Below are 27,688 nucleotides of genomic sequence, written 5' to 3' on the forward strand. Positions count from 1 at the left end.
GATTGCTCCACTTCCCACCCAGCTCCCTGTTTGTGACCTGGGAAAGCAGTAGAGGATGGCCCAAAGCCTTGGCACCCTGCACCCGCGTGAGAGACCTGGAAGACACTCCTGGCTCCTGGCTTCAGAGCAGCTGTTGTGACCACTTAGGAAGTGAACCAGCAGATGGAAGATCTTTCTGTCTCTGTCTTTCCTTCTCTCTGTAAATCTGATCTGCATTTCCAATAAGAATAAATAGATTTTGGGGCCCAGCGGTGTGGCCTAGCGGTTAGTCATCACCTTGAACACACCAGGATCCCATATGGGTGCCGGTTGTGATCCCAGCAGCTCCACTTCCCATCCAGCTCCCTGCTTGTGGCCTGGGAAAGCTGTTGAGGACAGCCCAACCTTGGGACCCTGCACCTGTGTGGGATACCTGGAAGAAGTTCCTGGATCCTGGCTTCAGATCGGCATAGCATCGGCCGTTGCGCTCACTTGGGGAGTGAATCATCGGACGGAAGATCTTCCTCTCTGTCTCTCCTCCTCTCTGTATATCTGACTTTGCAATGAATAAATAAATCTTTAAAAAAAAAAGAATAAATAGATTTTTATTGACAAAAAAAAAAAGTTACAACAGCCACTTGACCCAGAACCTCATCTTGCATACTTCCAACCTTTTGTCTCCTTCCTGTCTGGCCATCGTGACCTCTTTGGACATCTTCCAAAGGGCCAGACATCATTGGAGTGCTCAGCCTGGAGGGATCTGGCACCTGCTGCAGCCTCTGGAATCTTCACCCCCAGATGCAGGCAAGACATGGTCCCTGGCTCCCTGAAGCCCAGGCTCCTTAGGGATGCCTTCTTCCATCACCTCCAAGCGCCCTTCATCCCTTCCCTCGGCCAGAATCGACGGGGTCTTCCCCTCATCAGAATCATTACATACACGCATGGCTAATAACCTGAAGGTACCAGAAATGCTGACTATTAAAAAAGTGCACCAAATAGTGATTAACGCCCAGGTACATGATGTTTTGGTCATTAGCCTCACAGTGCACAATTGCACCATCCTTCTTGAATACACTCCCTTTTCCAATCACCGTTTCTCACTCACCTTTCAGTTACAGTTCCCCCCTTTCTGAAACCGCTTTCTCACAAAGCCACAAGCTGAACTCAAAGAATTCACACCACATACTCACACCCATTTTCTCTGACGACTCATGCTTCTTCTAAGTTCCTTGATCTGCTTAATTCGTGTTCTCAGCAGTCTGCTTCGAGGACCAACTGACTTTTCCTCCATTTCAAATTTGCTTATTTTTAACATCTCCTTCCCACTCTCATTTATTTTTTTTTTTCATCCGCCGATTCACTCTCTAAATGCCTGTGGCAGCCAGGATGGGGAGCTGAACCCCCAGCCCAGGCCTCCTGCACCGGTGGCAGGGACCTACTCTCTTGAGCCATCACATGCTGCTTGCCAAGGTGCCCGTGCCTGAAGCTGGATTTAAAGTGGAAGGGCACATGAGCCCACACAACCCCCGTTCTGCCACAGGATACACCTGTCCCCAGGGCGGCTTCATCCGCTGGGGACCCACCCTGACCATCAGACTTCCAAATATGCAGTAGATACTGATGTGTAAGGCCAACACCTGAACTCGTTTTAACACGTGGTATTTTAAAGTTTTAATGTGAACTAAAATTCTGAAGGATCCTTTTGCGTGAAAGGCAAAGGAAGATTATTTCTTGATGTGGTCAGAAGTTCACCAAGAAGTTTCTTAGCACGTTGGAAACCGTCTGTGGCCTGCACCTGCGCAGGCGCCACTCCCCAACCTGTTGGCACACCGCCGCGGTGTTTTCCACCACAAGCTCGTTTTAGCCTTTGCCTTTAGAAATATATGTTATTTTGCTGTTGTTTCATTTTGTGTGTGGGTGTAATATTATGGGTACTATCCATGTCTTTGAGGAACAGTAAAAAAACAAAAAAACAAAAAAACAAAAAAAACACCCCACTACATTTTAAAAATTTAAATTTAAATTTCCTTTTAGGAAATTTAGTTGACAGCCACACACATACCCCAGAAATCGCTCCAAGATTTTCCCATTGGCTTCCCAAACGCCTATTGACCATAGGACCATCTCCCTGGTCTCCCTACCCCCTTCCCCGTCCCATTCCCATTTTTCAAGGAGCCTAAAACATTTTTAGGATTGTCACCGGGTGAGGGTGACAATCACTAGAACCTGTACTGTCCTCAACTGCTTCGCGTGGGCCATCTGGTTCGAGTCTCGTATTGATCCTATGGGGATAATAAAGAATCTCTCTCTAGAAATCCCACAAAGACCCCAAGATTCTCAGCCAAATATAACCACAGAGTTTTTTGTCTTTACTCTTTTTTTCCCCCCTCCAGCCTCTTCAGGTACAAATGGGAAAGCCGAGATCCAAAATGCACTAATTCCTCCCGTCCTATAATAATAGAGGCGCTAGCCCCGCCCCGCCCCGCCCCAGGCCCCGCCTCACCCACAGGCTCCGCCCCTCCCTTCCATGCCCCACCCCGTCCTCCCAGACCCCGCCCTCCAGGGCTGTCCGCGCCACTGCCTGACTGATGGCTTGGCGCCAGGGGGCCTCGAGCGGTCCTTCGCGCGGGCTCCCGACGCGCCGCCTGAGTGGATCCTGGGTCGGCTTCCGGTGCGGGTACCGAGTGGCGGCTGAAGCCGAAGCCGAAACCGGGGAACGGGCAGGGACGCGGAGACGGGCACCATGGCAGACGGCGGGTCGGAGCGCGCTGACGGTCGCATCGTGAAGATGGAGGTGGACTACAGCGCCACGGTGGACCAGCGCCTGCCGGAGTGCGAGCAGCTGGCCAAGGTGCGGCAGCCGCCCGGGGCTGAGTCACGGCGGGGCCCGCCTAGGCCTCGGGGGGCCCGGGGGCCGGAGCGCGCGTCCCCGGCTGTGTGTCCACGCTGTCCGCGGGGGCTGGACGGGACCTTTTCCTTACATACTGTCGCAGTTCGTGGCTTTTCCGGGCTGGCCTTGCAGCCATTCCCGGGGAAGGCGAGTGGACGCCCCGGTGCACCAGGGCCCCACGGCCCGGCTGCCAGGGAGTGGCCACTCACGGCCCACGCTCGTGGCCTCTCGCCGCGATCACATTTGGCTTTGGGAAAGAAAGCATTCTGATCTTTTTTCTTTTTAAAAAGGAAAAAAAAAGCTTTTTACAAAAACGACACGGAGAAGGGGGAGGCCGACGCACCTGTGTCAGATCTTGCCGGCTTACCTGCCCGGGAGTGTGGGAGGGCTGTCGATTCTGGTCAGCAGCCCATCGTGGGAGGAAGGTGACCGTGGCTGACCTTGCTGAGGGGCTTTCTGCAGTGGCCAGAGCTGGCCATGATGGGCCCATTGGGTCCTCACCCCATCCCTGTGCAGTGGTCATTACAATTGTTTTTTTTTAAGATTTTTTTTTTTAATTGGAAAGGCAGATATACAGAGAGGAGAGACAGAGAGGAAGATCTTCTATCCTGTGATTCACTCGCCAAGCAGACACATCAGCCAGAGCTGAGCCAGCCAAAGCCAGGAACAAGGAGCCTCTTCCAGGTCTCTCATGCTAGTGCAGGTTCCCAAGGCCTTGGGCCTTGCGCAACTGCTTTCCCAGGCCACAAGCAGGGAGCTGGATGGGAAGTGGAGCTGCCGGGATTAGGACCGGCGCCCATATGGGATTCCAGTGCATTCACGGCGAGGACTTTAGCCGCTAGGCCACCACACTGGGCCCAAAAAGTATTTTTAGATTTCAGATGTTGGGATATTTGCATACTTTCATGAGACATCTGGAGAATGGGACCCGTTTTATACACATTTTCACACATACTACACGGTAGCCTTGGTGCACTGTGTCTAGACTGTTGTGACCTGTCAGGTACGATCTGGATTTTTCCACCTGTGTCATCAGTGCTCAGAAACCTGACAGTAAGTTCAGTATCTCAGTAGACTGTGGTTTTGCTTTCTTTACACCGTATTTTGTTGGCAGAAGGTCTGGTTCAAGCTGGAGTCACAAATGGGGCACTGCATTGCAGTGGGAGGAGTTTGAACTAGAGGCAGGATCCCAGGCGTCCAGGTCCACTCAATGTGACTGAGTGAGCCATTTAAGCCGTCTGGGCCTCCGTCCATGTTCTGTCTGTTATTGAGGAGGTTGGGGATGCCATTGAGGTGTGGTCATCACTTGGGCTGTCCGCATCTGGGATGCCAGGGCCTGGGATTGACTCCCCTCGCTGCCTCTGATCCAGCCACCTGCTCGTGTGCACCCAGTGTGGAAGCAGATGGTGACTCGGTGCCTGAGCGCCTGCCGCCAGCATGGGAGGCTCAGATGGAGTGCTAGGCCCCTGGCGTGGAGCTGGACACACTGACCAGTTAGTATGTGAACCAGTGGATGGAAGATCTCTTCCTCTCACTTGCTCTTCTGGGCTCTCTCTCTTCCTTTGCTTTCAACTGAACAAACTTTTGATCTTTATGACTTATGCCTTAGGCTTGGGGAATTTATAGATTTGCTTACTGTACTTTTCCTTTGATGATCATTTATCGAATGTGTGTCTGTAAAGCTTTCAGAATCACTGCTGGCCTTTTTAAAAGCAGTAGTCCGTGCCCCTGGGGGTGAGCGCCCCTTACAAGCACCTCGGGCCCTTGAGGCCCTGTCACCCACATGGAGTTCCAGGGGAAGTTCCTGGCTCCTGGCTCTGCCCTGCCTGCCCTGGCCCTCACTCCAGCTGCTGCAGGCGTTAGCAACCTGCAGATGGAAGATCTTTCTCTTCATTTTACCTTTCAGATATATACAAATGAGAAAACACTGACAGACATTAGTGTCTCCAGTGTGGTGGCACAGTAAATGAAGCCACTGCCTGTGACACATAATGGGAGTTGGTTTGAGTGCTGTTTGTTCCTCTTACAGTCTTTTTATTTATTGATTTATTTTTATTATGTTTTTATTGGAAAGGCGGATATACAGAGAGGAGAGACAGGAAGATCTTCCGTCCAATGATTCACTCCCCAAGTGAGCGCAACGGCTGATACTATGCCGATCCGAAGCCACGAGCCTCTTCCAGGTCTCCCACGCGGGTGCAGGGTCCCAAAACTTTGGGCCATCCTCGACTGCTTTCCAAGGCCACAGGCAGGGAGCTGGAAAGGAAGCGGGGTCGCCGGGATTAGAACTGGTGCCCATATGGGATCCCAGGTGTGCAAGGCGAGGACCTTAACCACTGCGCCACCACGCCGGGCCCTCCTCTTACAGTCTTAACTCCCTGCTAATGGCCTGGGAAAAGCAGTGGAGGGTGGCCCAAGTGCCTGAGCCTCCTGCAGCCTTGTAGGAGATCCAGCAGAAGCTTCTGGATTTGGCTTGGCCCAGTCTTGGCCATTGTGGCCATTTGGGGAGTGAACCAAGCAGATGGAATATGTCTCTCGGTCTCTCAAGGCTGCCTTTAAAATAATAGAATAAATCTTTCTTTACATAATGTGTAGTTTTTCGGGCCCGGTACAATAGGCTAATTTCTAAAAGTCTTCCTTGCATGTGCTGGGATCCCATATGGGCGCAGGTTTGTATCCCGGTTCCTCCACCTCATCCAGCTCCCTGCTTGTGGCCTGGGAAAGCAGTAGAGGCTGTCCCAAGGCCTTGGGATGCTGCACCCGTGTGGGAGAGTGGCAGAAGCTCTTGGCTTCTGGCTTCAGATTGGCTCGGTTCTGGCCATTGTGGCCGCTTGGGGAGTGAACCAGTGTATGAAAGATCTTTCTCTCCTCTCTGTTTATCTGACTTCCCGATAAAAATAAATCATTTTTGTAAATGCAGTTTTTCTGCTGTAGTTTTTTTTTTTTTTAATTAAAATATATGCCTCTTAGGATTAGTTTTAGGGCCCGGCGGTGTGGCATAGCTGCTAAAGTCCTCGCCTTCAATGCCCCGGGATCCCATATGGGCGCCGGTTCTAATCCCGGCTGCTCCACTTCCCATCCAGCTCCCTGCTTGTAGCCTGGGAAAGCAGTTGAGCAAGGCCCAAGGATTTGGGACCCTGTACCTGCGTGGGAGACCTGGAAGAAGTTCCTTGTTCCTGGCTTCAGATCAGCATAGCACCGACTGTTGCGCTCACTTGGGGAGTGAATCATTGGATGGAAGATCTTTCTCTCTTTCTCTCCTCCTTTCTATGTATCTGACTTTGTAATAAAAATAAATAAATCTTTTTTTTATTAGAGGATTAGTTCTCATAATATTTGAATTTTATATTTTATTGTTTGAGTTTTATGATTTCCCTATCTTAATACTTGAGCAAGCGTTTTCTTTTACCTTTGAGCTAGGGATGGGAAGACGTGACATAGGTTAGCCATTCAGGTGTATTTGGCTCGGTGGCTATGTAAGAGGTGGTCTCCAGTGGCCGTATATTTCAGATGCTCTTCAGTTCATCTGTGCATGGTTATTAAGTATTTTTGAATGTCAATAAAAAGTTAGCTAGAATTTGATGACCAGAGCAACAGAAAGAAAGAGATCTACCCACTGGTTCATTCCACAAATGGCCACAGCGGCCAGGCTGGGACTGGGCAGAATCCAAGAGCCAGGACCTCCATCTGTGTTTCCCACAGGGATGGCAGGGCCCAGATACTTAAGCCACCATCCCTTGCCTTCCCAGGCTCGTTAGTGGGGAGCTGGACCCACAGTGGAGCAACTGGGCTTGAACTGACACGTTGATACTAGATACTGCCTTCCCACTGTGCTGGAACACTGGTGCCTGACAGCATGTTCTAAAATATGTGTTGTACAAATTTAAAAAGAAAGCATCTGTGAAGATAAACACGTGTTACCTTAATGAGTTAATAAATTAGAATGCAAAACAAAGACAGTGTTTTTCTCAAGTTTTTGTATGTTCAGTTTCTGCCAGGCCTGTTCGGGTGGGCACTGAGTTACAGCAGGTAAAGCCACCACCTGCAGTACCATCTGGTTTAAGTCGTGGCTGCTCCACTTGGAATCTAGCGTCCTGCTGATATGCCTGGGAAAGCAGTGGAGACTCGAGTATTGGGGCCCCTGCACCCAGGTGGGAGACCCGGAGGAGGCTCCCGGCTCCCGCCTCCAGCTGGTCCAGCTCCATGGCCGCCTGGGGAGTAGTTGTTTGGTGTTTGTTTTCAGATTAGTTTTTTGGTTTGTGCTGCCAGGTGTGTTTTCATTATTCACTGTTATCTTTTTTAGGAAGGAAGACTCCAAGAAGTCATTGAAACTCTTCTCTCCTTGGAAAAACAGACTCGTACGGTGAGTAGATTATGATGAAAAACCTCATTACTGTTGATTTTATTTAACGTTCTGTTAACTCAGTGTGTTTTCTTCCAGGCTTCTGACATGGTGTCTACGTCCCGTATCTTAGTTGCGGTGGTGAAGATGTGCTATGAAGCTAAAGAATGGGATTTGCTTAATGAAAACATTATGCTTTTGTCCAAAAGGCGGAGTCAGTTAAAACAAGTGAGTGCCCAGGATGACAGGACTTGGTTGGTGTTGCCCTGCTCTTTATTTTTATTACTTTAAGTGGTTGTTTTGTTGTAATCTGTTGAGTTGATCATCTGAAGTACTTAATAGATAAGTTACTCATTTGTTTAAAACTTTGGTAAATGTCTTAGGTGTTTTTGTGAAATTGGATTTTCTTCACTGTTTCGTTATTCCTCTGCCTGAGATCTGTCTAGACGGTCATTTTTATCTCCTCTAAGATGCTGTGCCCTCCCAGTCCTGGCTGATGTGGGCATCTGGGGACTGAGCCAGGCGATAGTGGGGTGACAGGGCAAAGGGCTCTGTCTCCCTTTCTGCTAAATTTAATTATAAAAATCAGCAGCAGAACCTTTTAAATAATGCTGTTCCCAGAGTAGTTTCTGGATTCCTTTTTTTTGCTTAATTAACGATATTGTAAAAGAGGATAGTAGCAGAACTGAAATAGTCAAGAGAGGGTTTCTGTCCAGGAAGGAGCCTGGTCTGTTCGTGAGCCTGAAGCAGGGTTGAGCATAGCATTAAAATGCGTTGTGTTGGGGCAGTTGTTTAGCACAGCAGTTAAAGTGCAGTGGGGACACCTGCATCACCTTTTGGAGTGCCTGCTTCTGGCATCCTGGAGGCTGTGGTTCATGGCCAAGGTGCTTGGGTCTGTGTCACCCACATTGGGACAGATGGAGTTTGGCTAGCCTGGGCTTGGCTGTTGGAGGCATTCAAGAAATTAACCAATGCACACAGGATTTAGTGCTAAAAATGATTGAAATCCATGTGTACTTAATGCATTGTAAATAAGTAAGAAAATAATGGAAGGTGTGAGTAAAGGACAGGCGGTGGGGATTGTTAGGGACGTCTTGGTGAGAGAGGAGTTTGAGTGGGTTTCTCAGCAGACTCGAACGGGGATCAGCACTGCTCTGCTGCCTTTAACTGACTGTGTCTTCGTAGCTGTGGAGAGTGCTGAAGAAACTTGAATGGTCTTGTTCTTCTCCTCTGATGTATTTTTAAGAAGGGGATACTCCTTCTATTTGAAAGGCAGAGCAAAGGAGAGCGCTGGGAGTTAGCTTGTGTCTCCTGGGTGGCTTCCCGATGCCTGCAGCAGTCAGCATGGGCCAGGTAGACGCAGCTCCGCACTTCCAGGTGGGTGGCGGGCCAGAGTCTGGGCCTGTGGGCCATCTGCTGCCTCCCAGGGTCCGCGGCAGCAGGAAGCTGGACTAAAAGCAGAACAACTGGAGTCCAGGGCCCTGTGCCTCCTCAGCAGGGGCTTCGTCCCTGCACCACGATTCCTGCCACTCTTCTTGCTTTTTTATTTTTTTCATTTTCTTTTGCTTAATTTGTCCCAAATTTTTAATCCTGTGAATATTTCAGCAACAGAATGTTTATTTTACAGTTATCTTAAGTCGTGGATTTGCTGCTCAATTAAGTCTATTAAATGCCCAAATATAGCACAGTGGGACATATTAGATTACACAGACTGAGAAAGTAACATTTTTCTTAAATAAAACAATTGTTTTAGCTTGTTTTAAAAGGATGGGTTATAATTCATCATAATTTGAACCCAGGGTCTCATGGCAGCTGCCCCTGATAACTTCCTTGGAGAACCACAGGGTGTTCACTTACTTGAATTTGATGTAGATTCTGTTGTTGTTGTTATATATTTTACATGGCTTGAATAATTGTTAAGTTATGGGCCCAGTGCAGGGGCCTAGTGGCTAAGGTCTTTGCCTTGCATACGCCAGGATCCATTATGGGCACTTGTTCATATCCCAGCTGCTTTACTTCCCATCCAGCTCCCTGCTTATGGCCTGGGAAAGCATACACTGGTTTACTGCCCAGGTGGCCTGGCTGAGCTGATCCAGGAGCCAAGAGCATCTTCCGGGTCTCCCACATGGGTACAGGGTCCCAAACTCTTCAACTGCTTACCCAGGCCACAAGCAGGAAGCTGGGTGGGAATTGGAGCAGCGGGACACAGGCCTGGCGCCCGTATGAGATCCCAGCACGTGAAGTCGAATACTTTAGCCACTAGGCTGTCAACGCTGCGGCCTGTAATTTTTTTTTTTTTTAAGATCCGTTTATTTTACTTGAAAGTTAAAGAGAGAAGGAGAGAAAGAGGGATCTTCTTTCTGCTGAATCACCCCCCAGATGAGTGGTCAGAAGCCAGCAGCTTCTGGGTCGCCCACGTGGGTGCAGGGTCCAAGGACTAGAGCCGTGCTCTGCTGCTTTCTCAGCTCCCATTGGAAGTGGGGCAGCCAGGACTTGAACCAGCATCCCTGTGGAATACCAGTGCCGCAGACTGAGGACTAGTGTGCTGCACCCTGGCTTAATCCCTGGAGGTCATCATCATTGTAGCGTGAATGCACTTTGTGAGATACTGGATGTCCTGGGACTTACGGTTATGAGAGAAAATTTGTATTTTGCAATAAGATCTCAGCTTTCTGAAGTCTGTTTTGCCTATAGTTTAAGATTTAGTCTGGACTACTTGGAACATTGGTGTTGTCGTGGAAATCTATCCAGGCTATGTTGTCTACTTTTCTATCCTAAAATGTGTGTACTTAACGTAACTTAATGTTTTCTTGAATGACTCGGAGACATCGATGTTATCAGTGATTTTGCTCTGCTGCTTAAACCAAACGCCGTTTGCCAGCTCTAGAGTTACACGGGCACAGCTGAGTAGTTGGCTCAGACTGTGATCAGGGCCTCAGTTCTAAAATATTTACTTAGTAAATATTTGCAAAAATATAGGACATGTTTGCTGGCCCCTGGTCTCGATGGTAGGATGTTGGAGCCGGAGGGCGTGCATGTGGACCAGAGCCCGCGTGTCAGCCCCCGGGCAGAGCGAGCACCAGAGATGTTCTGCTGTTTGCTGAGGTGACCCGGGGTGGCTGAGGGCCCCACCCTGCCGGGGAGGGACAGCTTCTGCCCCAGTGCAGTGTCTCTGGTCATGGCATCCAACCACTGTCAGCTCTGCCCGTCTCCTGCTTTCCCCGGGACTCGGCAGCCATTTGCTAGTTGGCTGTGCTTTCTCATCTCAGGTTGCTCTGGCGGTCATTGATTGGTTACTGAGTATTCAGTATTTCTTAGCTGTTGAGGAGATTTTGTTGTTCTTCGACAGGCATTTCAGAGTTGCTTGGGAAAATTGAAATTGATTCTAGCCGTTCCACCAATAAAATATATTTTTTTCCCTCTGTGAGAATTGAGTTTTATTTCCAAATGATTTTTTTCTATTTTAGGCTGTTGCAAAAATGGTTCAGCAGTGCTGTGCTTATGTTGAGGAAATCACAGACCTTCCAATCAAACTTCGATTGATTGATACTCTCCGAATGGTCACAGAGGGAAAGGTGAGGTTTCTGTTGGCGTAACTCCCAGGGATGAGTACAGCTCTGTCCCCAGAGGGACCCGTGTTGTTTACATTCTCTAGGTAAATATATATGTGTGCTTGTAAATAGTAGCAGTTTTGGTGTGTCCAGCTTTCTCTAGCAGTTTGTGATCTTACTCCAAATCTGTGGATGCAAGTATCCTTTGAAAAATAAGCAAAATTCTCGGAGCCGAGAGAGTGGGGAAGGGGCTTTTAGGCACTGGGGGAGTTACATGCAAAGATAGTGACATAGGAAATACACAGCATACGTAGTGTGAGGTTCTTGGGGATGAGGGCTCCCGAGGATGGGGCGAGGACAGGGCCGCTGCGCAGCAGGGCCGGAGTGAGGCTGCCCAGACTCTGGGACAGACCTGTTCTCAAGATGTGCCTTTGTTAGAAATTATAAATCCAACATTGCTCGTAGTTAACAAATCTGCGAGCAGTTGTAATACTTAGCTGGATCCGATGTTTTTAAAGTCAGAGCATTGGTTGAATTGTTGATACTGAATTGCTTATGCCTTTTGTAAAATGTGCCATTTTTAAAATAATTTTTACAGCGACATTGGCATTTTTATTCCGTTTTGATTGCTTGTAATCCTATTTGTTCAAACCAGCAATTTTATATTTGAGTTCCCCAAGCGAAACTGTGAAATAAGAATAATGCTCTTGGAAACATTATCTTAAAACTTATGGCTATACTTGTAAAATGTAGAATGTCTCAGTTCTATTTATACATGGAAGATAAAGTATCTATTTGAATAATAGCTTAAGTTTGCCTTTAAATTTTAACACTTTTACAGGAATTTTGACAGTATAAATGTCTCTTGTAGATTTATGTTGAAATTGAACGTGCTCGGTTGACTAAAACTTTGGCAACCATTAAAGAGCAGAATGGTGACGTCAAGGAGGCAGCCTCCATCCTGCAGGAGCTACAGGTAGGCGCTGCCTGGGGAGTGCTGCCAGGAGTGTGTTCTGGAAGAGCCTCCGGGAGTTTCTCACGAGGTTAAACATGCACTTTGGTGAAGCCCAGCAGTGTACTGAAGGTTTTACCCAAGAGAAGTAAAATGTAGTATTCACACAAAACTCGTTCTCTTGTGTGAGGATGACTTTATGCATAATAATGAAAACAGTCTGCCCAGGTGTCCCTCGGGTGAGGGGCTAGGCTGTGGTGTTGTGACTCAGAGTCTGCCGAGCAGTCAGAAAGAGCGAACACTGAGGCAGACAGCGCACATGAATCCTGCGGGGTGAATAAAGACGGCTTTAGGGAGCTGCTGGCTCTGTGTGGTGTTCTTGAAGGTAGCGAACAGGCGCCTCACTCCCGGAGCCTGCAGGTGCGCGAGTCGCATGACTGTAGGAAAGCAGATCGGGGTTTGTGCGTACAGAACTCTCCTGCAGTCACACGAGTCAGTCCCTATGTTAAACTTCCTAAAGCTTCCCCAGAGGGGGAAAAACCCCATTTTACTGAATAAATTTTAAATGATAATTTCCTGGAAATAACCAACTTTTTAAAAATATGATCTGTTCTCCCTTTTTAAATAATGTTTCTTATCTGGAAAGGGTGAATATTTTAGCATCTGATTAGTTCTATTGCAGTTCATGCAAATTACTAAGTATTATAAACTTGCTAGGTGGAAACGTATGGGTCAATGGAGAAGAAAGAACGAGTGGAATTCATTCTGGAGCAAATGCGGCTCTGCCTCGCAGTGAAGGATTACATTCGAACACAAATCATCAGTAAGAAAATTAATACCAAATTTTTCCAGGAAGAAAATACAGAGGTAAGCTTATCTCCAGCCACTGATTACATTAAAGTGTTTGGATAGAACCTATAAACCCCAACTGATTTTGTCACCTCTTTTTTCAGAAATTAAAATTGAAATACTATAACTTAATGATTCAGCTGGATCAACATGAGGGATCCTACCTGTCTATTTGTAAGCACTACAGAGCCATCTATGACACTCCCTGTATACAGGCAGAAAGTGAAAAGTGGCAGCAGGTAAGGAGACATCAAATGGGACACTGGCACCTGTTAGAAAGAACTTGGTTTTTCAGTCTCGTGTTTATTTTGAGAGCAGTCATTGACTGGCTCGATGTAGCCAGTGGTGGAGCAGGCCACAGCTAGGAACTAGGAGTGAGATGCAGTCTTCCGCTGCTTGACGGGGCACTGGCTGCCTCCCAGCTTCTACGTCAGCAGGAGGCCGGTATAGGGAGCAGAGCTGCCACTCAAACCCAGGCCGTCCGATCCAGGCTGTAGCTGCCCCCCGATGGCATCCTTAGCCCCACGGCCAAGTGCGCGCCCCAGAACTGGCCTTTTAAACTTACTTTCAGTCATTTTAACTGCAGAAAGTTTGTGCGGTTTTATGGTGCTGCTGTCTGTTTATCATGTTGGCACTTAATGCATCCTTGCTAATTGGGCAATAGTTTAAATTGTGACTTTAAAATTTTAATATTTAAAAAAATAGTTTTATTGGAAATGCAGATATACAAAGAGGAGATACAGGGAAAAAGATCTTCCATTTGCTGGTTCATTCCCCAAGTGGCTGTAACGGCCAAAGCTGAGCTGATCTAAAACCAGGAACCTCCTGGTTTCCCACGTAGGTTCAGGGTCCCAAGGCTACAAGCAGGCAGCTTGATGGGAAGTGGAGGAGTCAGGATTCAAACTGGCACCCACATGGGATCCCAGTGGATGCAAGGTGAGGATTTAGCCACTTGGCTATTGTGCCGGGCCCTAAATTTTTTTTTTTTTTTTTAATTTGAAAGACAGATCTTTGTTCTGCTGGTTCAACTCCCCTCCTCCCCCAGCCCACCCCTCACCAAATGCTGGGGCAGCTAAAGTCAAAGTGCTGAATTCATCTGGATCTCCTTCATCTGCTGCCTCCCACAGTGCACATCAACAGGAAGCTGCTTACGAAACAGAAGAGCTGAGAGTTGAATCCAGGCACAGTGAGACAGGCTGCTGCTCTTCCTGGCAGCATCTTAGCCACCGTGTGAAACCTGCCCCTGTGTGTCACTGCCTTTTTTCTTTCTTGTTCTTTCTGTGTATGTGGCAGGAGCCCCCACACTTAGGTCATCCTATTCTTTCCCAGGTGTGCTGTTAGGGAGCTAAATCAGAAGTGAAGCAGGGGCCTAGCGCAATGGCTCGGTGTCTAAATCTTCACCTTGCACACTCTGGATCCCATATGGGCACCTACCTGGGAAAGCAGTTAAGGATGGCCCAAAGCCCTGGGACCCTGTACCTGCATCAGAGACCCAGAAGAAGCTCCTGGCTTCAGTTCTGTTCAGCTTTGGCCATTGTGGCCACATGGGGAGTGAACCAGCAGACGGAAGGTCTTTGTCTCCTTCTCTCTGTAAATCTGCATATCCAGTTATAATGAATGAATGTTAAAAAGAAGCAGCAAGAACTCAAACTGGTACTCATGTGATGCCAGCATTGTAGATGATAGCTCAGCCTGCTACGCTGTAATGCTGGTTCCTGTGGATTATCACTTCAGATAGCATGCAGGCGTATTGTTTGCTATAGCTGTCAGCCTGGTGGTTAGATGCCCATGTTTTACACACAGTGCCTGCGTTCCGTACCTGGCCCCACCTCCAGCTCTCTGCTGATGCAGACCGCTGTGAGACAGCCACAGTGCTGCAAGTGGTTGGGTTCCTGCCACCGATGTGGGAGCCTGGCTGCCGCTTCTGCCCAGTCTGGTCCTAGCTGGGCAGGCATGTAGAGGGTGAAGCACAGGTGTAAGTGCTCTATCTTCATTTCAAATAATAATGAATTAAAAATGTATGCAGCGGGTCAGCTGTAACAAAATTTACAGATAAGGACCCCGCACTGCTTTGGAAAGTTATTTTATAAAAGCTGTTTTAAAAGCTTGCATTTGTGTTCCACATTTGTGTTGCTAACTTAATATGAGAACTTTATATTTTGTCAAAAATATAAAGACAGTAATTGAAATTTGCAGAGATTTGTTGTAATGGTCTTAAAAACTTAATATTACATAAAATGATACCATGGGCAGCCTGGTAATGTTTTTACACCGAAGACTTTTTTGAATACAAAATAAATATTAAAATTATGGCACAGTTTTTCACTTGCTGAGGTTGCATCTCATCTTGCGAATAACCTTTTGTGTTGTATAACTTTTTAGGCTCTGAAAAGTGTTGTTCTGTATGTGATTCTGGCCCCGTTTGACAATGAACAGTCAGATTTGGTTCACCGAATAAGTGGTGATAAGAAGCTAGAAGAAATTCCCAAATACAAGTAAGCATTTTTACAGTAGAAAATATAATTGTAAAGAAAAATTGATTCATTTAAGTATGTTTCCTAATTGATCACTGCATTAGAGAATAAAACAGAAATAAAGTGATAACATGTTCAACAGTTTTTCAAGTAGAAGCTTTGTATCGAGTCCACATTGAGTGTTCTTTGTTTTGGTTTATTATTGTTTTATAAGTTTTCATCATTAGTGGGCTCTTGGTGGCTTTGAAGATTCGTCCTTGTGAAAGTCTGTGGTACAACAGTCATGCTTTTCCCTAAGCATGATGGACTTGGAGTTTTATCTGTTTCGCTGGGGTGCTCCCAGGAGGTTATTTCACAGGCTGACAAATGCAACGGGAGAGCAGAAGCGTTGAGCTGGGAGATACTCCCTTCAGAACTGCTGTGGGAAAATGGTAGTAAAGGTGGGAGAATAAGAAATAGCCTAATTGTGTTTTATTCCACTCAAAAACAAAGTGAGGGCAGTCTTTTTTGGTCGATTTGAACAGGGACCTCCTCAAGCTGTTCACAACGATGGAGCTGATGCGCTGGTCCACGCTGGTGGAGGACTACGGCGTGGAGCTGAGGAAAGGCTCGCCCGAGAGCCCTGCCACCGACGTCTTTGCCTCCACCGAGGAAGGAGAGAAGAGGTGGAACGACCTGAAGAACAGAGTGGTTGAGCATGTGAGGATCTGGGATGAGGGGATCTTTAACCTCTGACTGGTGCACTTCTTTTCAGAGTTGATAGGATTCAGCTCTGACATATTTGAGTGCAAGCTTTATTTTTCAAGTTGGGTATTCAGGTGTCACTTTTATGTTTTAATGTCTTTAATTCTTCACTGTAGGATTTTTTTTTATAAACCTAACATCATAATTATGTAAATTTCTCAGCAGAGTTTATCTCCTCCTATTTAGCTCTTTTTCTCTACTTTTCGATTTTCTGAAAAAGGTAGCTATTTCAGCACAGGTCATTTTCTAAGAGGACCTCTAGAGAATCCAGAATTTTATAGTACATATATCTGAATTTTCTGAGCGCTGGCTAAGGGAACGTGTTCTTGCTGATACTCGCCTACTAATCTAGGAAGTAAGGAACAGGTCTTAAGCTAACTTGATCTTCTTGGTAGCTCTACAGATTGCATTGTGTTGACATTCATTTATTTCTCTAACAAACATTATTATAAGGCACCTGTGTGTCAGGTACTGTACGAAGTGGTGGCACATGGGATACTAAGGCGTGGTCTCTTCAGGGAGCTTGAAACGGAGGGACAGGTTTGGGCCTCTGACTCCAGAGCTCACTGTTGATACGTTGGGAAGTGGTGGTGATGCCTTAGGAATTTTAAGTGTAAGTGACAGAGTATTTCCTCTCCATGCCCTTGGAAGATCCAGTTGAGTTCTCAGCCCCAAACTTCAAGCACTTGAGGGGCAACTGAGCTATATAGGAGTGCTATATCTCTGCCTCTCACAGTTTTTTTAAGTGAACTTAAAATTACAGAAAAGAGTGCTTATAAATAAAATAATAAAGATGATACAAGTATATAGAGTAGAGTGAGGAAAAGCAAGAAGGTTGGTTGATTCTGCCTGGGAGAATAGTCGGGTAGCAGGGTAGGAATTAATGAGTGAGGTGAGTGTGTGCTTGCTCTGCAGACAAGGCAGGACCGTCACAGTCCTGGTCAGCATGTCTGAGCATAAGCGTAGAGGAGCCCAACTAGAGGAACTTGGAGAGCTTAGGGAGAAAAAAGAGCTCCAAAAAATGTTGGAAGGGTCCAAATCAGAAGAAATCTTGTTTTGCCCATGAGCAGGAAAAAAAAAAATGCTTTTAAAGATTTATCAGTTTGAATGTCAGAATTACAGAAAGGACAGTGATTTCTGTCTGTTAATTTAGTCCACACAGGGCTGCAGTGGTCGGGGCTGGGCCATGCTGAGGACTTGAACTATCCTCTGCTGCTTTTCCCAAGTATATTAGCAGCAAGTTGAATCAGAAGTGGAACAGCTGGGACATGAATCGGTGTCCATGTGGGATGCCGACACTGCAGGCAGTGGCTTTGCTCACTACGCCACAATGCCAATGCACCATTCTGGTGTTTCATAGTCTCTCTGGGATGTAGAGGATGAATTTGGAGTCCGTAAAGAAAGCTGGTTCCGTGAGGAACCCTATGGATTCATAGCAAGGCAGAGGCGGAGGGTACCGAAAAATCAGAGTATGAAACAAATTATACAAAGAAACCCTAGTCTGTAGTCACTGATTTTGATATAGGAGTTGAAGGAAAAGGTGAAGTGTGGAGTGCTTGGCTGCTTTCCAGACGGTCAGTGTGGCCATGGCCTTCATTTGTGGGGGCAAGTGCAGCTTCTTCAAAGACAAATCCATTTTTCTCCCTACTGTTCTGTCGTTCCCCGTAGGTGCTGGTATTTTGTTAATGATATGAAGAATGACTAAGGGGACAGAATCTTTTCCAAGAAAAATTAAGAAATGTAATTTTAAATTGCCTTTAGGTAGTTGGGATGATCTTCAATTATTTTTTATTTAAATTTTAACCTTTCAAACACTTATAGTTAGAAAGGCTTAACTTCGGATTCTTAGATTTAGCAAAAACTACTTCAGTACAGTTACAAGTTTTAAATAAAGTGTACATTTTAACTTTTTTTTTTTAAGATTTATTTATTTTTGTTGGAAAGTCAGATATACAGAGAAGAAGAGAGGAAGATCTTCTGTCCTATGATTCACCCCCTAAGTGACTGCAATGGCCAGTGCTGTGCCTATCAGAAGCCAGGAGCCCAGATCCTCTTCTGGGTCTCTCACATGGGTGCAGCGTCCCAATCTGTCCTTGACTGCTTTCCCAGGCCACAAGCAGGGAGCTAGATGGGAAGTGGAGCTGCTGGGATTAGAACCGGCGCCCATATGGGATCCTGGTGCATTCAAGGCGAGGACTTTAGCCGCTAGGCCATGCCACCGGGCCTGTTTTTACTATTTTTGAAAGGCAGTGAGAGGAACCAAGTCAGAGAGCTCTTGCATCTCTTGGTTCACTCTCCAAGAGCCAGGACTGGGTGAGGCCAAAGCCATGAGACAGGAAGTCTGGTTTCTGAATGAGGGCTGGAGACCTAGGTGCTCAGGTGGTCACCTGCTACCCCTGAGGGTGCACATCGGCGGGGTGGAATCCAAAGTGTAGCGAGCCTGAAGCCCGCAGGCCCTGGTGTGGGTAACGTCACCACTCAGCTCCTGTGCCCTTGCCTGTGTGTGTGAAGCGTTGTGGCTGGCATTGTGGTACAGCGAGTAAGACAGCTGCCTGTCATGCTTCTTTCCATGTGGATGCTGGTTGGAACCCTAAGTGCCCTGCTTCTCATCCAGGTCTCTGCTAATACGCTTTGTCTGGGAAAGCAGAGGGATGTGGCCCAAGTCCTTGGCCCCTGCACCCACAGGGAGACCTGCATGGACCTCAGGCTCCTCTCTCCAGCCTGGCCCAACTCTGGCCATTGTAGCCATTTGGAGAGGGAACCAGCAGATGAAAGATTTCTTTCTTCTCTTTTTCTCTTGATCCAACTCCCCTCTCCCCTCCTCTGTCTTTGTAACTCTGCCTTTCAAAAAGAAAGTATTAGGTATTTATACTGATTGGCCACACAAACAGAAACCTCCCAGCCTTCAGTTTTGTTATTGAAGTTCAGAACAGCTTCATGCATTCCAGTGGTGGGCGGTAGGAAAGTGAACGATGCCCCTAGCTCTGATGTTGTAAGTGGCCTTGGATGTGAAGTGACTTTCAGTCTTAACCTCTTGTGTTGCCCTCTGTGCTCTTCCCAGAATATTCGAATAATGGCCAAGTACTATACCCGGATAACAATGAAAAGAATGGCACAGCTTCTGGATTTATCTGTTGATGTAAGTAGCAGGCGTCGTCGTATCCTGGGTTCCGCAGGAAAAAAAAATCAGAAAATCCATTTTGTTTGCTCTAAAAAAATCTTAGGTTTCAAGGATAGAAAGTTCCCAAACTATCTTGAGTACCAAAAATGGCCTAAATACTGAGTTGGTGATTACATAATATTATTGACCCTAGTTGAGACCTGCTCTTAAATAGGTTAGTTGGTTATGGATTAACTTGGAGTGCAGTGTGTGTGTAAAAATGTATTTCAGTCTCCACCAAAAGGAGCTGCATGAATATTCTATGTGAGGACAATGTGACAGTGGTCCACCTGGGACAGGGCCAGCACTTGCTAGAGGAATGCTGTGTCCAGTGTGCATTTCATGTTGAGAAAATGTACAACAGACAGGGGGATCGGTCTGCTGGTACGTGGCACCAGAGGGAAACGGGAGTTTGGCTTAGAAGGGAGGTCTGTGGTGAGGTGGAGCTGGAAGGCTCCATCCTTGGTGAGGATGTAAGTTGTTCTCTGTGGGTAAAAGTCCCACAGTCCTTTGGAATAAGCAGTGTTGACTGTGGCTGTGTAGTTCCCAGATGGCAGAGCTTCTGTTCCAGCCAGCATATCTGGGTATCAAGGAATGTGCCATAGTGTTTTCAAAAAGGGGTAGAGCAGCTTCATTGCTGATTGCTGTGTGCTGTCCCACACTGCCAGCCCTTGTAGCCTTACAGAAGGCGGTTTGGGGCAGCCCTGCCTGAGGAGGCGCCGGTCCTGTTCATGCCCTGGGCTGTTGGGAGAGGGACAGTATTGTTACCGGAAAGTCAGTGGTTGCTGACAGTGAGTGAGAACTTGTAGTCATATGTATTCTTGTTTTCCCTCAGCTCTGCTTGTCTGCTGTAATCATCCTACTTAAATCCTGTGTGTGTGTCTTGCAGGAATCAGAAGCCTTCCTCTCAAATCTGGTAGTCAACAAGACCATCTTTGCCAAAGTAGACCGATTGGCCGGAATTATCAACTTCCAGAGACCCAAGGATCCCAATAATTTATTAAATGACTGGTCTCAGAAACTGAACTCACTGATGTCTCTGGTTAACAAGACTACACACCTGATAGCCAAAGAGGAAATGATACATAACCTGCAGTGAGGGCCTGCCTGCTCTGAGTCACAGGTGGAAGTCATTAAAGCAAAGACTGTTATCCTGGTGTATATGTTGTTTCTTTCTGTTCTCAGCTCCTTTGTCTGAAATTTTAAAATAGTGAACACGTTTGAGGCGAGCTCACCCTTGGAGCTCCCTGGCTGTGTTGTTAACCTTGGAGTTTGCAATTGGTGCAAAATTAGGATACATTGCTGTTGACTGGATACACAAAACTGTGTTATAACTTACCCAAATATGTTTTTATATCATTTGAAGACTTTTTAGCTATTATTTGTTTTCATTCAACTAGCAGTCATATAGAGTAATAATAAACACAGTATATGTACATTCACTTTCTGTAGTTAATATCTGTTTCCAGACATTTTGTGTGGTGATGGTTTCATAGGTGTGTCTTTTTTTTTTTTTTTTTTTTAAGTAAATTCTGGTGTAAAGTTATCTATCATTTAGTGGAATTTAAGATTCCACAGAACATGTAAGAATACGGGGAGAGAGTTGTGGATTGTGGAGGATTTGATATTGGGGCGGAAGGCCTCCCGGTTGGCCGGCTGTATCCTGTGTGGGGATGGGAACTTTGGGGCTTGGTAAGGGGGTGCTGCTTTTTTCCTGACCTCTTTCGGTCTGCGTTTAAATTGAACACAACATGTTGCTTTTGTAAGGCTCCTTTATGTGATATAGTCTGATGACTACATCATGAGCATTCTCAGTGTGTTAGCTTCATTATTTGAATGCTGGATGACTTGATTTTGTTGATATGTACAATGATAGAAGGTCCTCAGGCCACCCTCCCAGTAAGTGGTATAGAATCGGGGTGGGTTGTTTTTTTTTTTCAGATTCAAAACAAAAGTAGTTTTGCTGTCAAAAGAAACATCTGAGATCAATTCAAGTAAGCGTATGAAGTGTTTTTAATTTGATTTATTCCAGAGAAAATAGAAAAGTGAAATAATGTTATTTAAATGCTGCATAAATGAAGAAAGTGTGAGGTCTGCTTTTTTAAAAAATCCCAAATGGAGAGAGGGAGAAACGAAACATTCTAGACACAGCATTTCTCATAATTAGCTTTTCATGTAATGGTCACTAAATTGTCCTATTTTATGGTCCCAGGGCTGGGGACAATTGCAGGACCTCTGTAATGCTTGTACTCGGAGTCACTGTGAATAATGACATACAGTAACTGAAGTAATCTAATTGTAGTCTTTGGAAATTTAATGCCTTGGTGACATTAATCACGTCAACATCTGCTATCATTTAGCCCTGAAAAACTAACCAGAAATTATGGCAAGCTTAGAAATATTAGAAGTCCACCCTAGCGTAAGAGTGTGGTTTTAATTTTCTTTTGAATGAAAAGGATAGAAACTAAAACCATTTTGCATTGTTCATGTGTGAGTAGAATTGGAGCTAATTTGAACCTAGCTTCTCGTTAGCTTCTTCTTTGCAGGGACTCGGTGTGTTGGGCTGGCCAGCCCCAGACTGTGCAGCCGAGAGTGTTGATGTAAATGAGTCAGGTTCTGCTCCCTGGGCTCTGACGTTCGTGCACGCGTCCTCGGGAGTAGTCAGATCCCACTGACTCGATGACCTGTGCACCCAAGGCTGTCTCCAGCTTTCTTCTTTTGGTAACATTGAAAGGCAGAGTTACAGAAAGAGAACTTCTATCTGTTGGTTAACTCCCCAGATGGCCACAACAGCCAGGGCTGGGCCAGGCTAGAGCCAGGAGCGGGATCAGAAGGTGGAATCCAGTGCCACAGGTGACAGCTTATGCGAGGCCAGCCCCTGCTTCTTGTTTTTGTAGTAAGGGACCAGTTTCTTTGCTTGGTGGCATCTGTTAGCGTAAGGCAGGAAACCATTTCAGGCTTTCAGAACTACAGTCGGTCCTGTCTCATGTTAAAGATCTGAAGATGGGCATGTGCGGTAGACTACTGGCTAAGTCCTCGCCTTGCATGCACTGGGAACCTATATAGGTGCTTATTTGTGTTCTGGCAGCTCCACTTCCCATCCAGCTCCCTGTTTGTGGCCTGGGGAAGCAGTGGAAGATGGCTCAAAGCCTTGGGAAACTGCACCTGCCTGGGAGACCCGGAAGAGGCTCCTGGCTCCCAGCTTCGGATTGGCTCAGTTCTGGCCTTTGGGATGACTTGGGAAGTGAACCAGCGGACAGAAGATCTTCCTCTCCTTTTCTCTGTAAATCTGACTCTCCACAAACATTTTAAAAATAGCTATTTAAAAAAAAACAATAAAGATCTAAAAATGACATTAGAAACGCTTTGTTTCAGATGTGGAGAAAATCTTTGGTTCATCATTTTGATCAACAGAAGTGATGAACCACCCTGTGTTTCTGTATGATTTATTCTTTAGAATCCGTTTCTATAATTATCCCCATTTCCATTGCTGAATCGAAAAACATGTCTCTAAGATTGATACAGCTCATTCTATCTCTTAGAATTCTTATGAAAACACATATTCAGGTGCCCTCAGCACTTGGGCACAGTAGTGATAAAAACACTGATTTGTTGTAGGTATGTAAGAAAACTTGAGAATATACTCATTCTTTAAGAGGTTATCCTACTTAAAACAGAAAGCCATAGATCGCAGTTTTTCCTTCCCCAAATCATCTGTCTCTTTATACCTGCTTGGTTGTTTTTGTCTTATTTTTAATTAAGACTTTTTTGAGAATTAAATTCTCAGCAAAATGGGATAATAGGTCCCAAATTTTAAAAACATTTTTCAAGTGTGGATTGTTTAGATTTTATTAGCCTCTTCAAGTTTTCCAACAGGAAGTGTAACAGCAGCCTGAAATGCCCGTTTTGGAATATGAAGGTACTTCAAAAACATTGATGGAGCATGAGAAGGTAGGTTTAGGGGTGGGAGTTGGTATTGAGACCCTGGCATCCTGTTGGAGTGCTTAGGTTCAGCCTCCAGTGTCCTCCAGATGCCAGCTTCCTGCTGCTGCACACCTCCGGAGGCAGCAGTGCTGGCTCAGGTTGCTGGGTTCCTGGCACTCCCGTACGAGACCTGGGCTGAGCTGGCTTTAGTTTCTGTTACTGCAGGCAGGTGAGAGTTCTCTGTCTCTGCTTCTCTGCCCCTCATGTGTACAGTCTAGTATTTTTACAAAGATGGGAGTCCGGGCATGCTGCTGCTGCCATAGCAGGCATTCCCATGAACCGGGTTCTCTAGTTCTCTCCATCCTGCAGGCACTTCCCCCTCCAAGGACACATACCATCATTTAGTAAACAATGTGGGACCCCATCCAGTGTACCTTGAGGCTGACACACTTATCCCAGGGGTGTAAATGGCTCTAAGCTGACTTTGTCCTGGCCTGGCCCCTTCATTCCCCATGACTGTCCACAGCTGATGGAGAGCTGTTTCCTGACCACAGAATTCCAGAAGCCCTGGTCCTCCTACTGTAATTTGGGACAACTTTGAAGACCATCCGGACTCTCAGGAATTCCCTGAGCGTCCATCGCAGCCACACCAGTGGTTGCGTCTTTCCTTCACTTGCCCACAGGTACTGGCCTTCCACGCACGGCTCGGGAAGCTCCCCGTATGCAAAGATCCAACTCCAAGTCTGTGACTGTTGGTGCTGGCTGCGGTCTAAGAAGGCTGCCTGGACGATGGGATTGTGCAAGCAGCTTGCCCGCCGGCCAGCTGGCAGTGAGAAGCCCACCACCAGCGACACATGGAGTGTGGATAGCCCTTAGCCTCGAGGAGGGCTGCAGTTTAACTGCTGACTGGTGGGAGGGAATTCTGTGGGCATAGTTGGAGGATAAGGGAATGAAAAGGCTCTCTTAAGTGTGAAAACCCTCAGCGACCTCTGAAGACAGCCAGAGCAGATGGATTGTTCGGTCTGTCAGGCCTACAAGTTAGCAGCTGAGCTATGGAGGACCACTCTGAACGCCAAGGTCAGGTCCCTGACGGAGGAATGATCCCACAAGGCATGGGAGTGAGGAGGCCCTGAGTAGCCTTACAGCAGCCCACAGGCGCTGATCACAGGGTGGCCTGGAGGATGCCAGTGACACAAGCACCTTCCTGGCTCAGATGCTCCCCACTCAGGCTGTGCTCACTGAGCCAGGGCTTACAGGGGGAGATGGAATTACAGAGCAGGGCTCCTTGCTGACAGGATCCCAGGGTGACAGAGATGAGAACACTTACTTGTGCAAAACAAGACAGCAAAGGGAGCCTGGGATACAGAATGACGGAGCTAGCTAACCAAACCTAGTTTCCAGAGGGGCGAAAGCGGGCAGTTCTGATTGCCCAGCTCTACAAAGCAGAAGGCATCAAAGTGCACCCATCAACAGTTGTGATGTCTTTCCCAGCCAGTGGAGGAGAAGCTGGGTGCCAGAAGGAAGGGACTGGCACCACACAGCAGGTGTATTAAGCTGCCCCAAAGCGGACCTATAGCCATTAGCTTAGGTGTGCTCACACCGGGCAAAGGGTGACACACATTCCCATTGCTGCTGCCCACCGTGTCTGAGGATGCCCAGGGATCCAAATCATCACGTCACTTCTACATTCCATTACAGAGAATTAGCCTAAGGAAGCCAGGCAGTGACCAACTCTTCAGTGCGTCCATGGGTCTGGCCCACTAATAAATCATGTGCATGGACCTCCTGAATGGTGGCAAATCCCCACATTAGCCCTTGTGATACAGCTGTCATAGCAGGGAAGACTAACGGGCCTCTGACCTTTCACCCCTTAGTGGCCAAAACAATGCTGCATCCTGGGAAGAAGGAAGCAGCTGGATGGTCCAAGATGACATGGTTGCAGGGGCAGGCAGTGGGTCGCCACACTTGTTTTCAATTCCAGTCCCTGCAAAAAATGCTGGAGTGACGTGGGTGACTGAAAGCTTGCAGCTATGAGACCTCATGAGGCCCCTGCCAGGGGAGACTCACACGGTCTCAGGTACATGAGACTCTCCTGCCTTGCCAGTATGGGCCACAGGCACTTGAACGAGCAAGAGTCGGCACTTACACTGCAGCCCCTAGCTGGATGAGCAGTCCCACCTTCTGCTGGAATACCCTTGAGGCTAGCTGGATGCTCTGGTCACCTTCTGGAGCATCCCCTTGGGCCATGGGATTGCTCACGGCACATGCGTCAGACAAAATGAACAGGACATGATAAGTATCTGGGAGGGCTTGGTATGCATTCTAAAGAGGCAGAGACCAACTCTTCTTTCTTTTTCTAAGATTTATTTATTTAGGGCCTGGAGTGATGATTCAATGGTTAAATCCTAACCTTGCACAGACCAGGATCCTATATGGATGCTAGTTTGTGTCCCAGCTACTCTGCTTCCCATCCAGCTCCCTGCCTGTGGCCTGGGAAAGCACTCGAGGACGGCCCAAAGCTTTGGGACCCTGCACCCGCGTGGGAGACCCGGAAGAGGCTCCTGGCTTCGGATAGGCACAGTACCGGCCATTGCGCTCACTTGGGGAGTGAATCATCAGACGGAAGATCTTCCTCTCTGTCTCTCCTCTCTCTGTATATCCGCCTTCCCAATAAAAATAAAATAAAAATAAATCTTAAAAAAAAAGAAAATATATTCACTTTCCAATTAAAAAAAAAAAACTGAATCTTAAAAAAAAATGTGACTAGAAGTGGAATGGCTATTGGCTGGGTTGGGAGCTGGGGACTCAGATGATGAAAAAGCCTAAAAATTATTTACAGTAATTTAAGTATAATGTTGTAAATATAACAAACGCCACTGGGTTGTGGATTTTAAAAAGGGCTAAGGTGCGATAACCTAGTGGCTAAATCCTTGTCTTGTATGGGCGTCGGTTTGTGTCCTGGTTGCTCCCTGCTTGTGGCCTGGGAAAGCAGTAGCGGACGGCCCATAGCCTTGGGATGCTACACCTGCGTGGGAGACCCGGAAGAAGCCCCTGGTTTCAGCTTAGCTCAACTCTGGCCATTGCGGCCACTTGGGGAGTGAGCCAGTGGATGGGAGATCATCTCTCTCCTCTACATCTGTCGTTGCAGTTAAATAATAAGTGTCTTTAAAAGGAGGAGCTAAAACAGCTATTTTGTTATATATTTTACAAGTGTTTAAAAAGCCAATATATATAGAAACTAAGACAACAGAAAGAATTACAGATCAGTGGTTTCCAACGTCATCCATCCACCCATCTGCTGATGGTCACTTGGGTTGTTTCCTCCATTGTTTTTATTGTTTTTAAGGTTTACTTGAAAGGCATGGAGTTGAGAAAGAGGGAGCTTCTGTGGTTGGCATCAACTCCTCTGTGGGCGCTGGGGTGCGCCCTGTGCATGGTTGCATGATGGCGGTGGGGGTGCGGAAGGGAGCGGCACTTCAACAGGCACCGCTGGGATCGCAATAGGTGGTCCCTGGGTCTGAAACCCATTAAGGACGCCTTACAGTTTTAGAACTAAAAAAAAAAAAAAAATCTGAGGCACACTTGGCATCACTGGGGACAAACAAGAGGATTATTCAGTATGAATAATAAAAATAGCCGAGTAAACACGCATTATTTATACATCCACAGAAGGACATCTGGGCCAACTTTGCAGGAACTTGAGGGCGTCGAACTATTTTTAGAAAGGGCAGCTTTACAAAATCAGACAAAGCACACTGTCGCGGAGCACCTTCTGTTAATTTTTCTGCACTGTCAGAAATGTGTCTTATTACCAGATTCTCTGCCTTACCACTGCTTACCATGTGATAGCTACAGACAACTCTGCAGTAAGGATCACCTTTGTTAAGAACTCTTGCAATTTCTAGGGGCTTGTGGATGGGTGTGGTGGTTGGATTGCACGAGGGACACCCACATCATGTATCATTGTGCCTGGGTTGGAGGAGCAGCTCCACTCCAGTTCCAGCTTCCAGCTCTAACACTCTAGTGGCAGCAGGTGATGGAGGGCTGGACTGAGCCCTGGGCTCCTGGCTTCAGCCTGCCCCAGCCTTGACTGATCTCCACTGGGCCCGCAGTGAGTTCCACTCTAAGTAAAACGCATTGCTAATAGATTTTTTTAAATATATATACATATATATATATTTTTATTGGAAAGACAGATCAGGATTTGTGAGAGAAAGATCATTCACCCACTGGTTTATTCCTCAAATGATCACAACAGCCGGAGATGAGCCAATCCGAAGCCAGGAGCTTTTTCTGAATCTCCACGTGGGTTCAGAGTCCCAAGGACTTGGGCCATGCTCCTCTATTTTCCCAGGCCACAAGCAGAGAACTAGATAGGTAAAGGAGCAGCCAGGAATAGTACCGGCCGGCGTCCATATGGAATGCCAGCACTGCAAGGCAAAGTATTAGCCTATTGAGCCACTGTGCCAGTCCCCAAAATGTTTTTATTTATTTGAGACGTGAGTGACGGAGAAAGGGGGAGAATCTTCCATCCACTGATTCACTTTTCCAAATGGCCTCGAAGGGTGGGGCTGGTGTCAGAAGCCTGGAACCAGGACCTCCCACACGGGTGCTGGGGCCCACGCAAACTATTTTCCACTTCTTTCCCAGGAGCATTAGCAGGAAACTGGATGGGAAGCAGAACAGCCAGGACTCGAACCCGCATTCATACAGGATGCTAATGTGGTAGGGGGAAGGTTAACCCATGGCACGGTTGGTCAACAGCTGTTTGGTGTTACCTTGGACTTCTAGAGAGAAAAGACGCCTTTTTCTACTTCAAAATT

The 27,688-nt window shown here is 46.9% G+C and overlaps 1 protein-coding gene across 2 annotated transcripts; it reads left to right on the top strand.

The window, feature by feature from the left end:
* Positions 1-2,643: 2,643 nt before the first annotated feature.
* Positions 2,644-20,383, top strand: PSMD12 (proteasome 26S subunit, non-ATPase 12). Of its 2 annotated transcripts, XM_040989536.1 has the most exons (11): positions 2,644-2,830; positions 7,173-7,232; positions 7,311-7,439; positions 10,679-10,786; positions 11,634-11,738; positions 12,432-12,581; positions 12,668-12,802; positions 14,946-15,058; positions 15,562-15,736; positions 18,843-18,920; positions 19,831-20,383. In XM_040989536.1, the coding sequence occupies exons 1-11, from the start codon at positions 2,723-2,725 to the stop codon at positions 20,038-20,040; spliced, it is 1,371 nt and encodes a 456-aa protein (XP_040845470.1). In that variant the 5' UTR covers positions 2,644-2,722; the 3' UTR covers positions 20,041-20,383. The 2 variants fall into 2 exon arrangements, with proteins under 2 accessions (XP_040845470.1, XP_040845471.1); XM_040989537.1 differs by lacking the exon at positions 7,173-7,232.
* Positions 20,384-27,688: the final 7,305 nt, after the last annotated feature.

Source organism: Ochotona curzoniae, unplaced genomic scaffold (genome assembly GCF_017591425.1).
Source record: "Ochotona curzoniae isolate NIBS_2020 unplaced genomic scaffold, NIBS_Ocur_1.0 contig_523, whole genome shotgun sequence".
In the NCBI taxonomy this organism is placed as follows: domain Eukaryota; kingdom Metazoa; phylum Chordata; class Mammalia; order Lagomorpha; family Ochotonidae; genus Ochotona; species Ochotona curzoniae.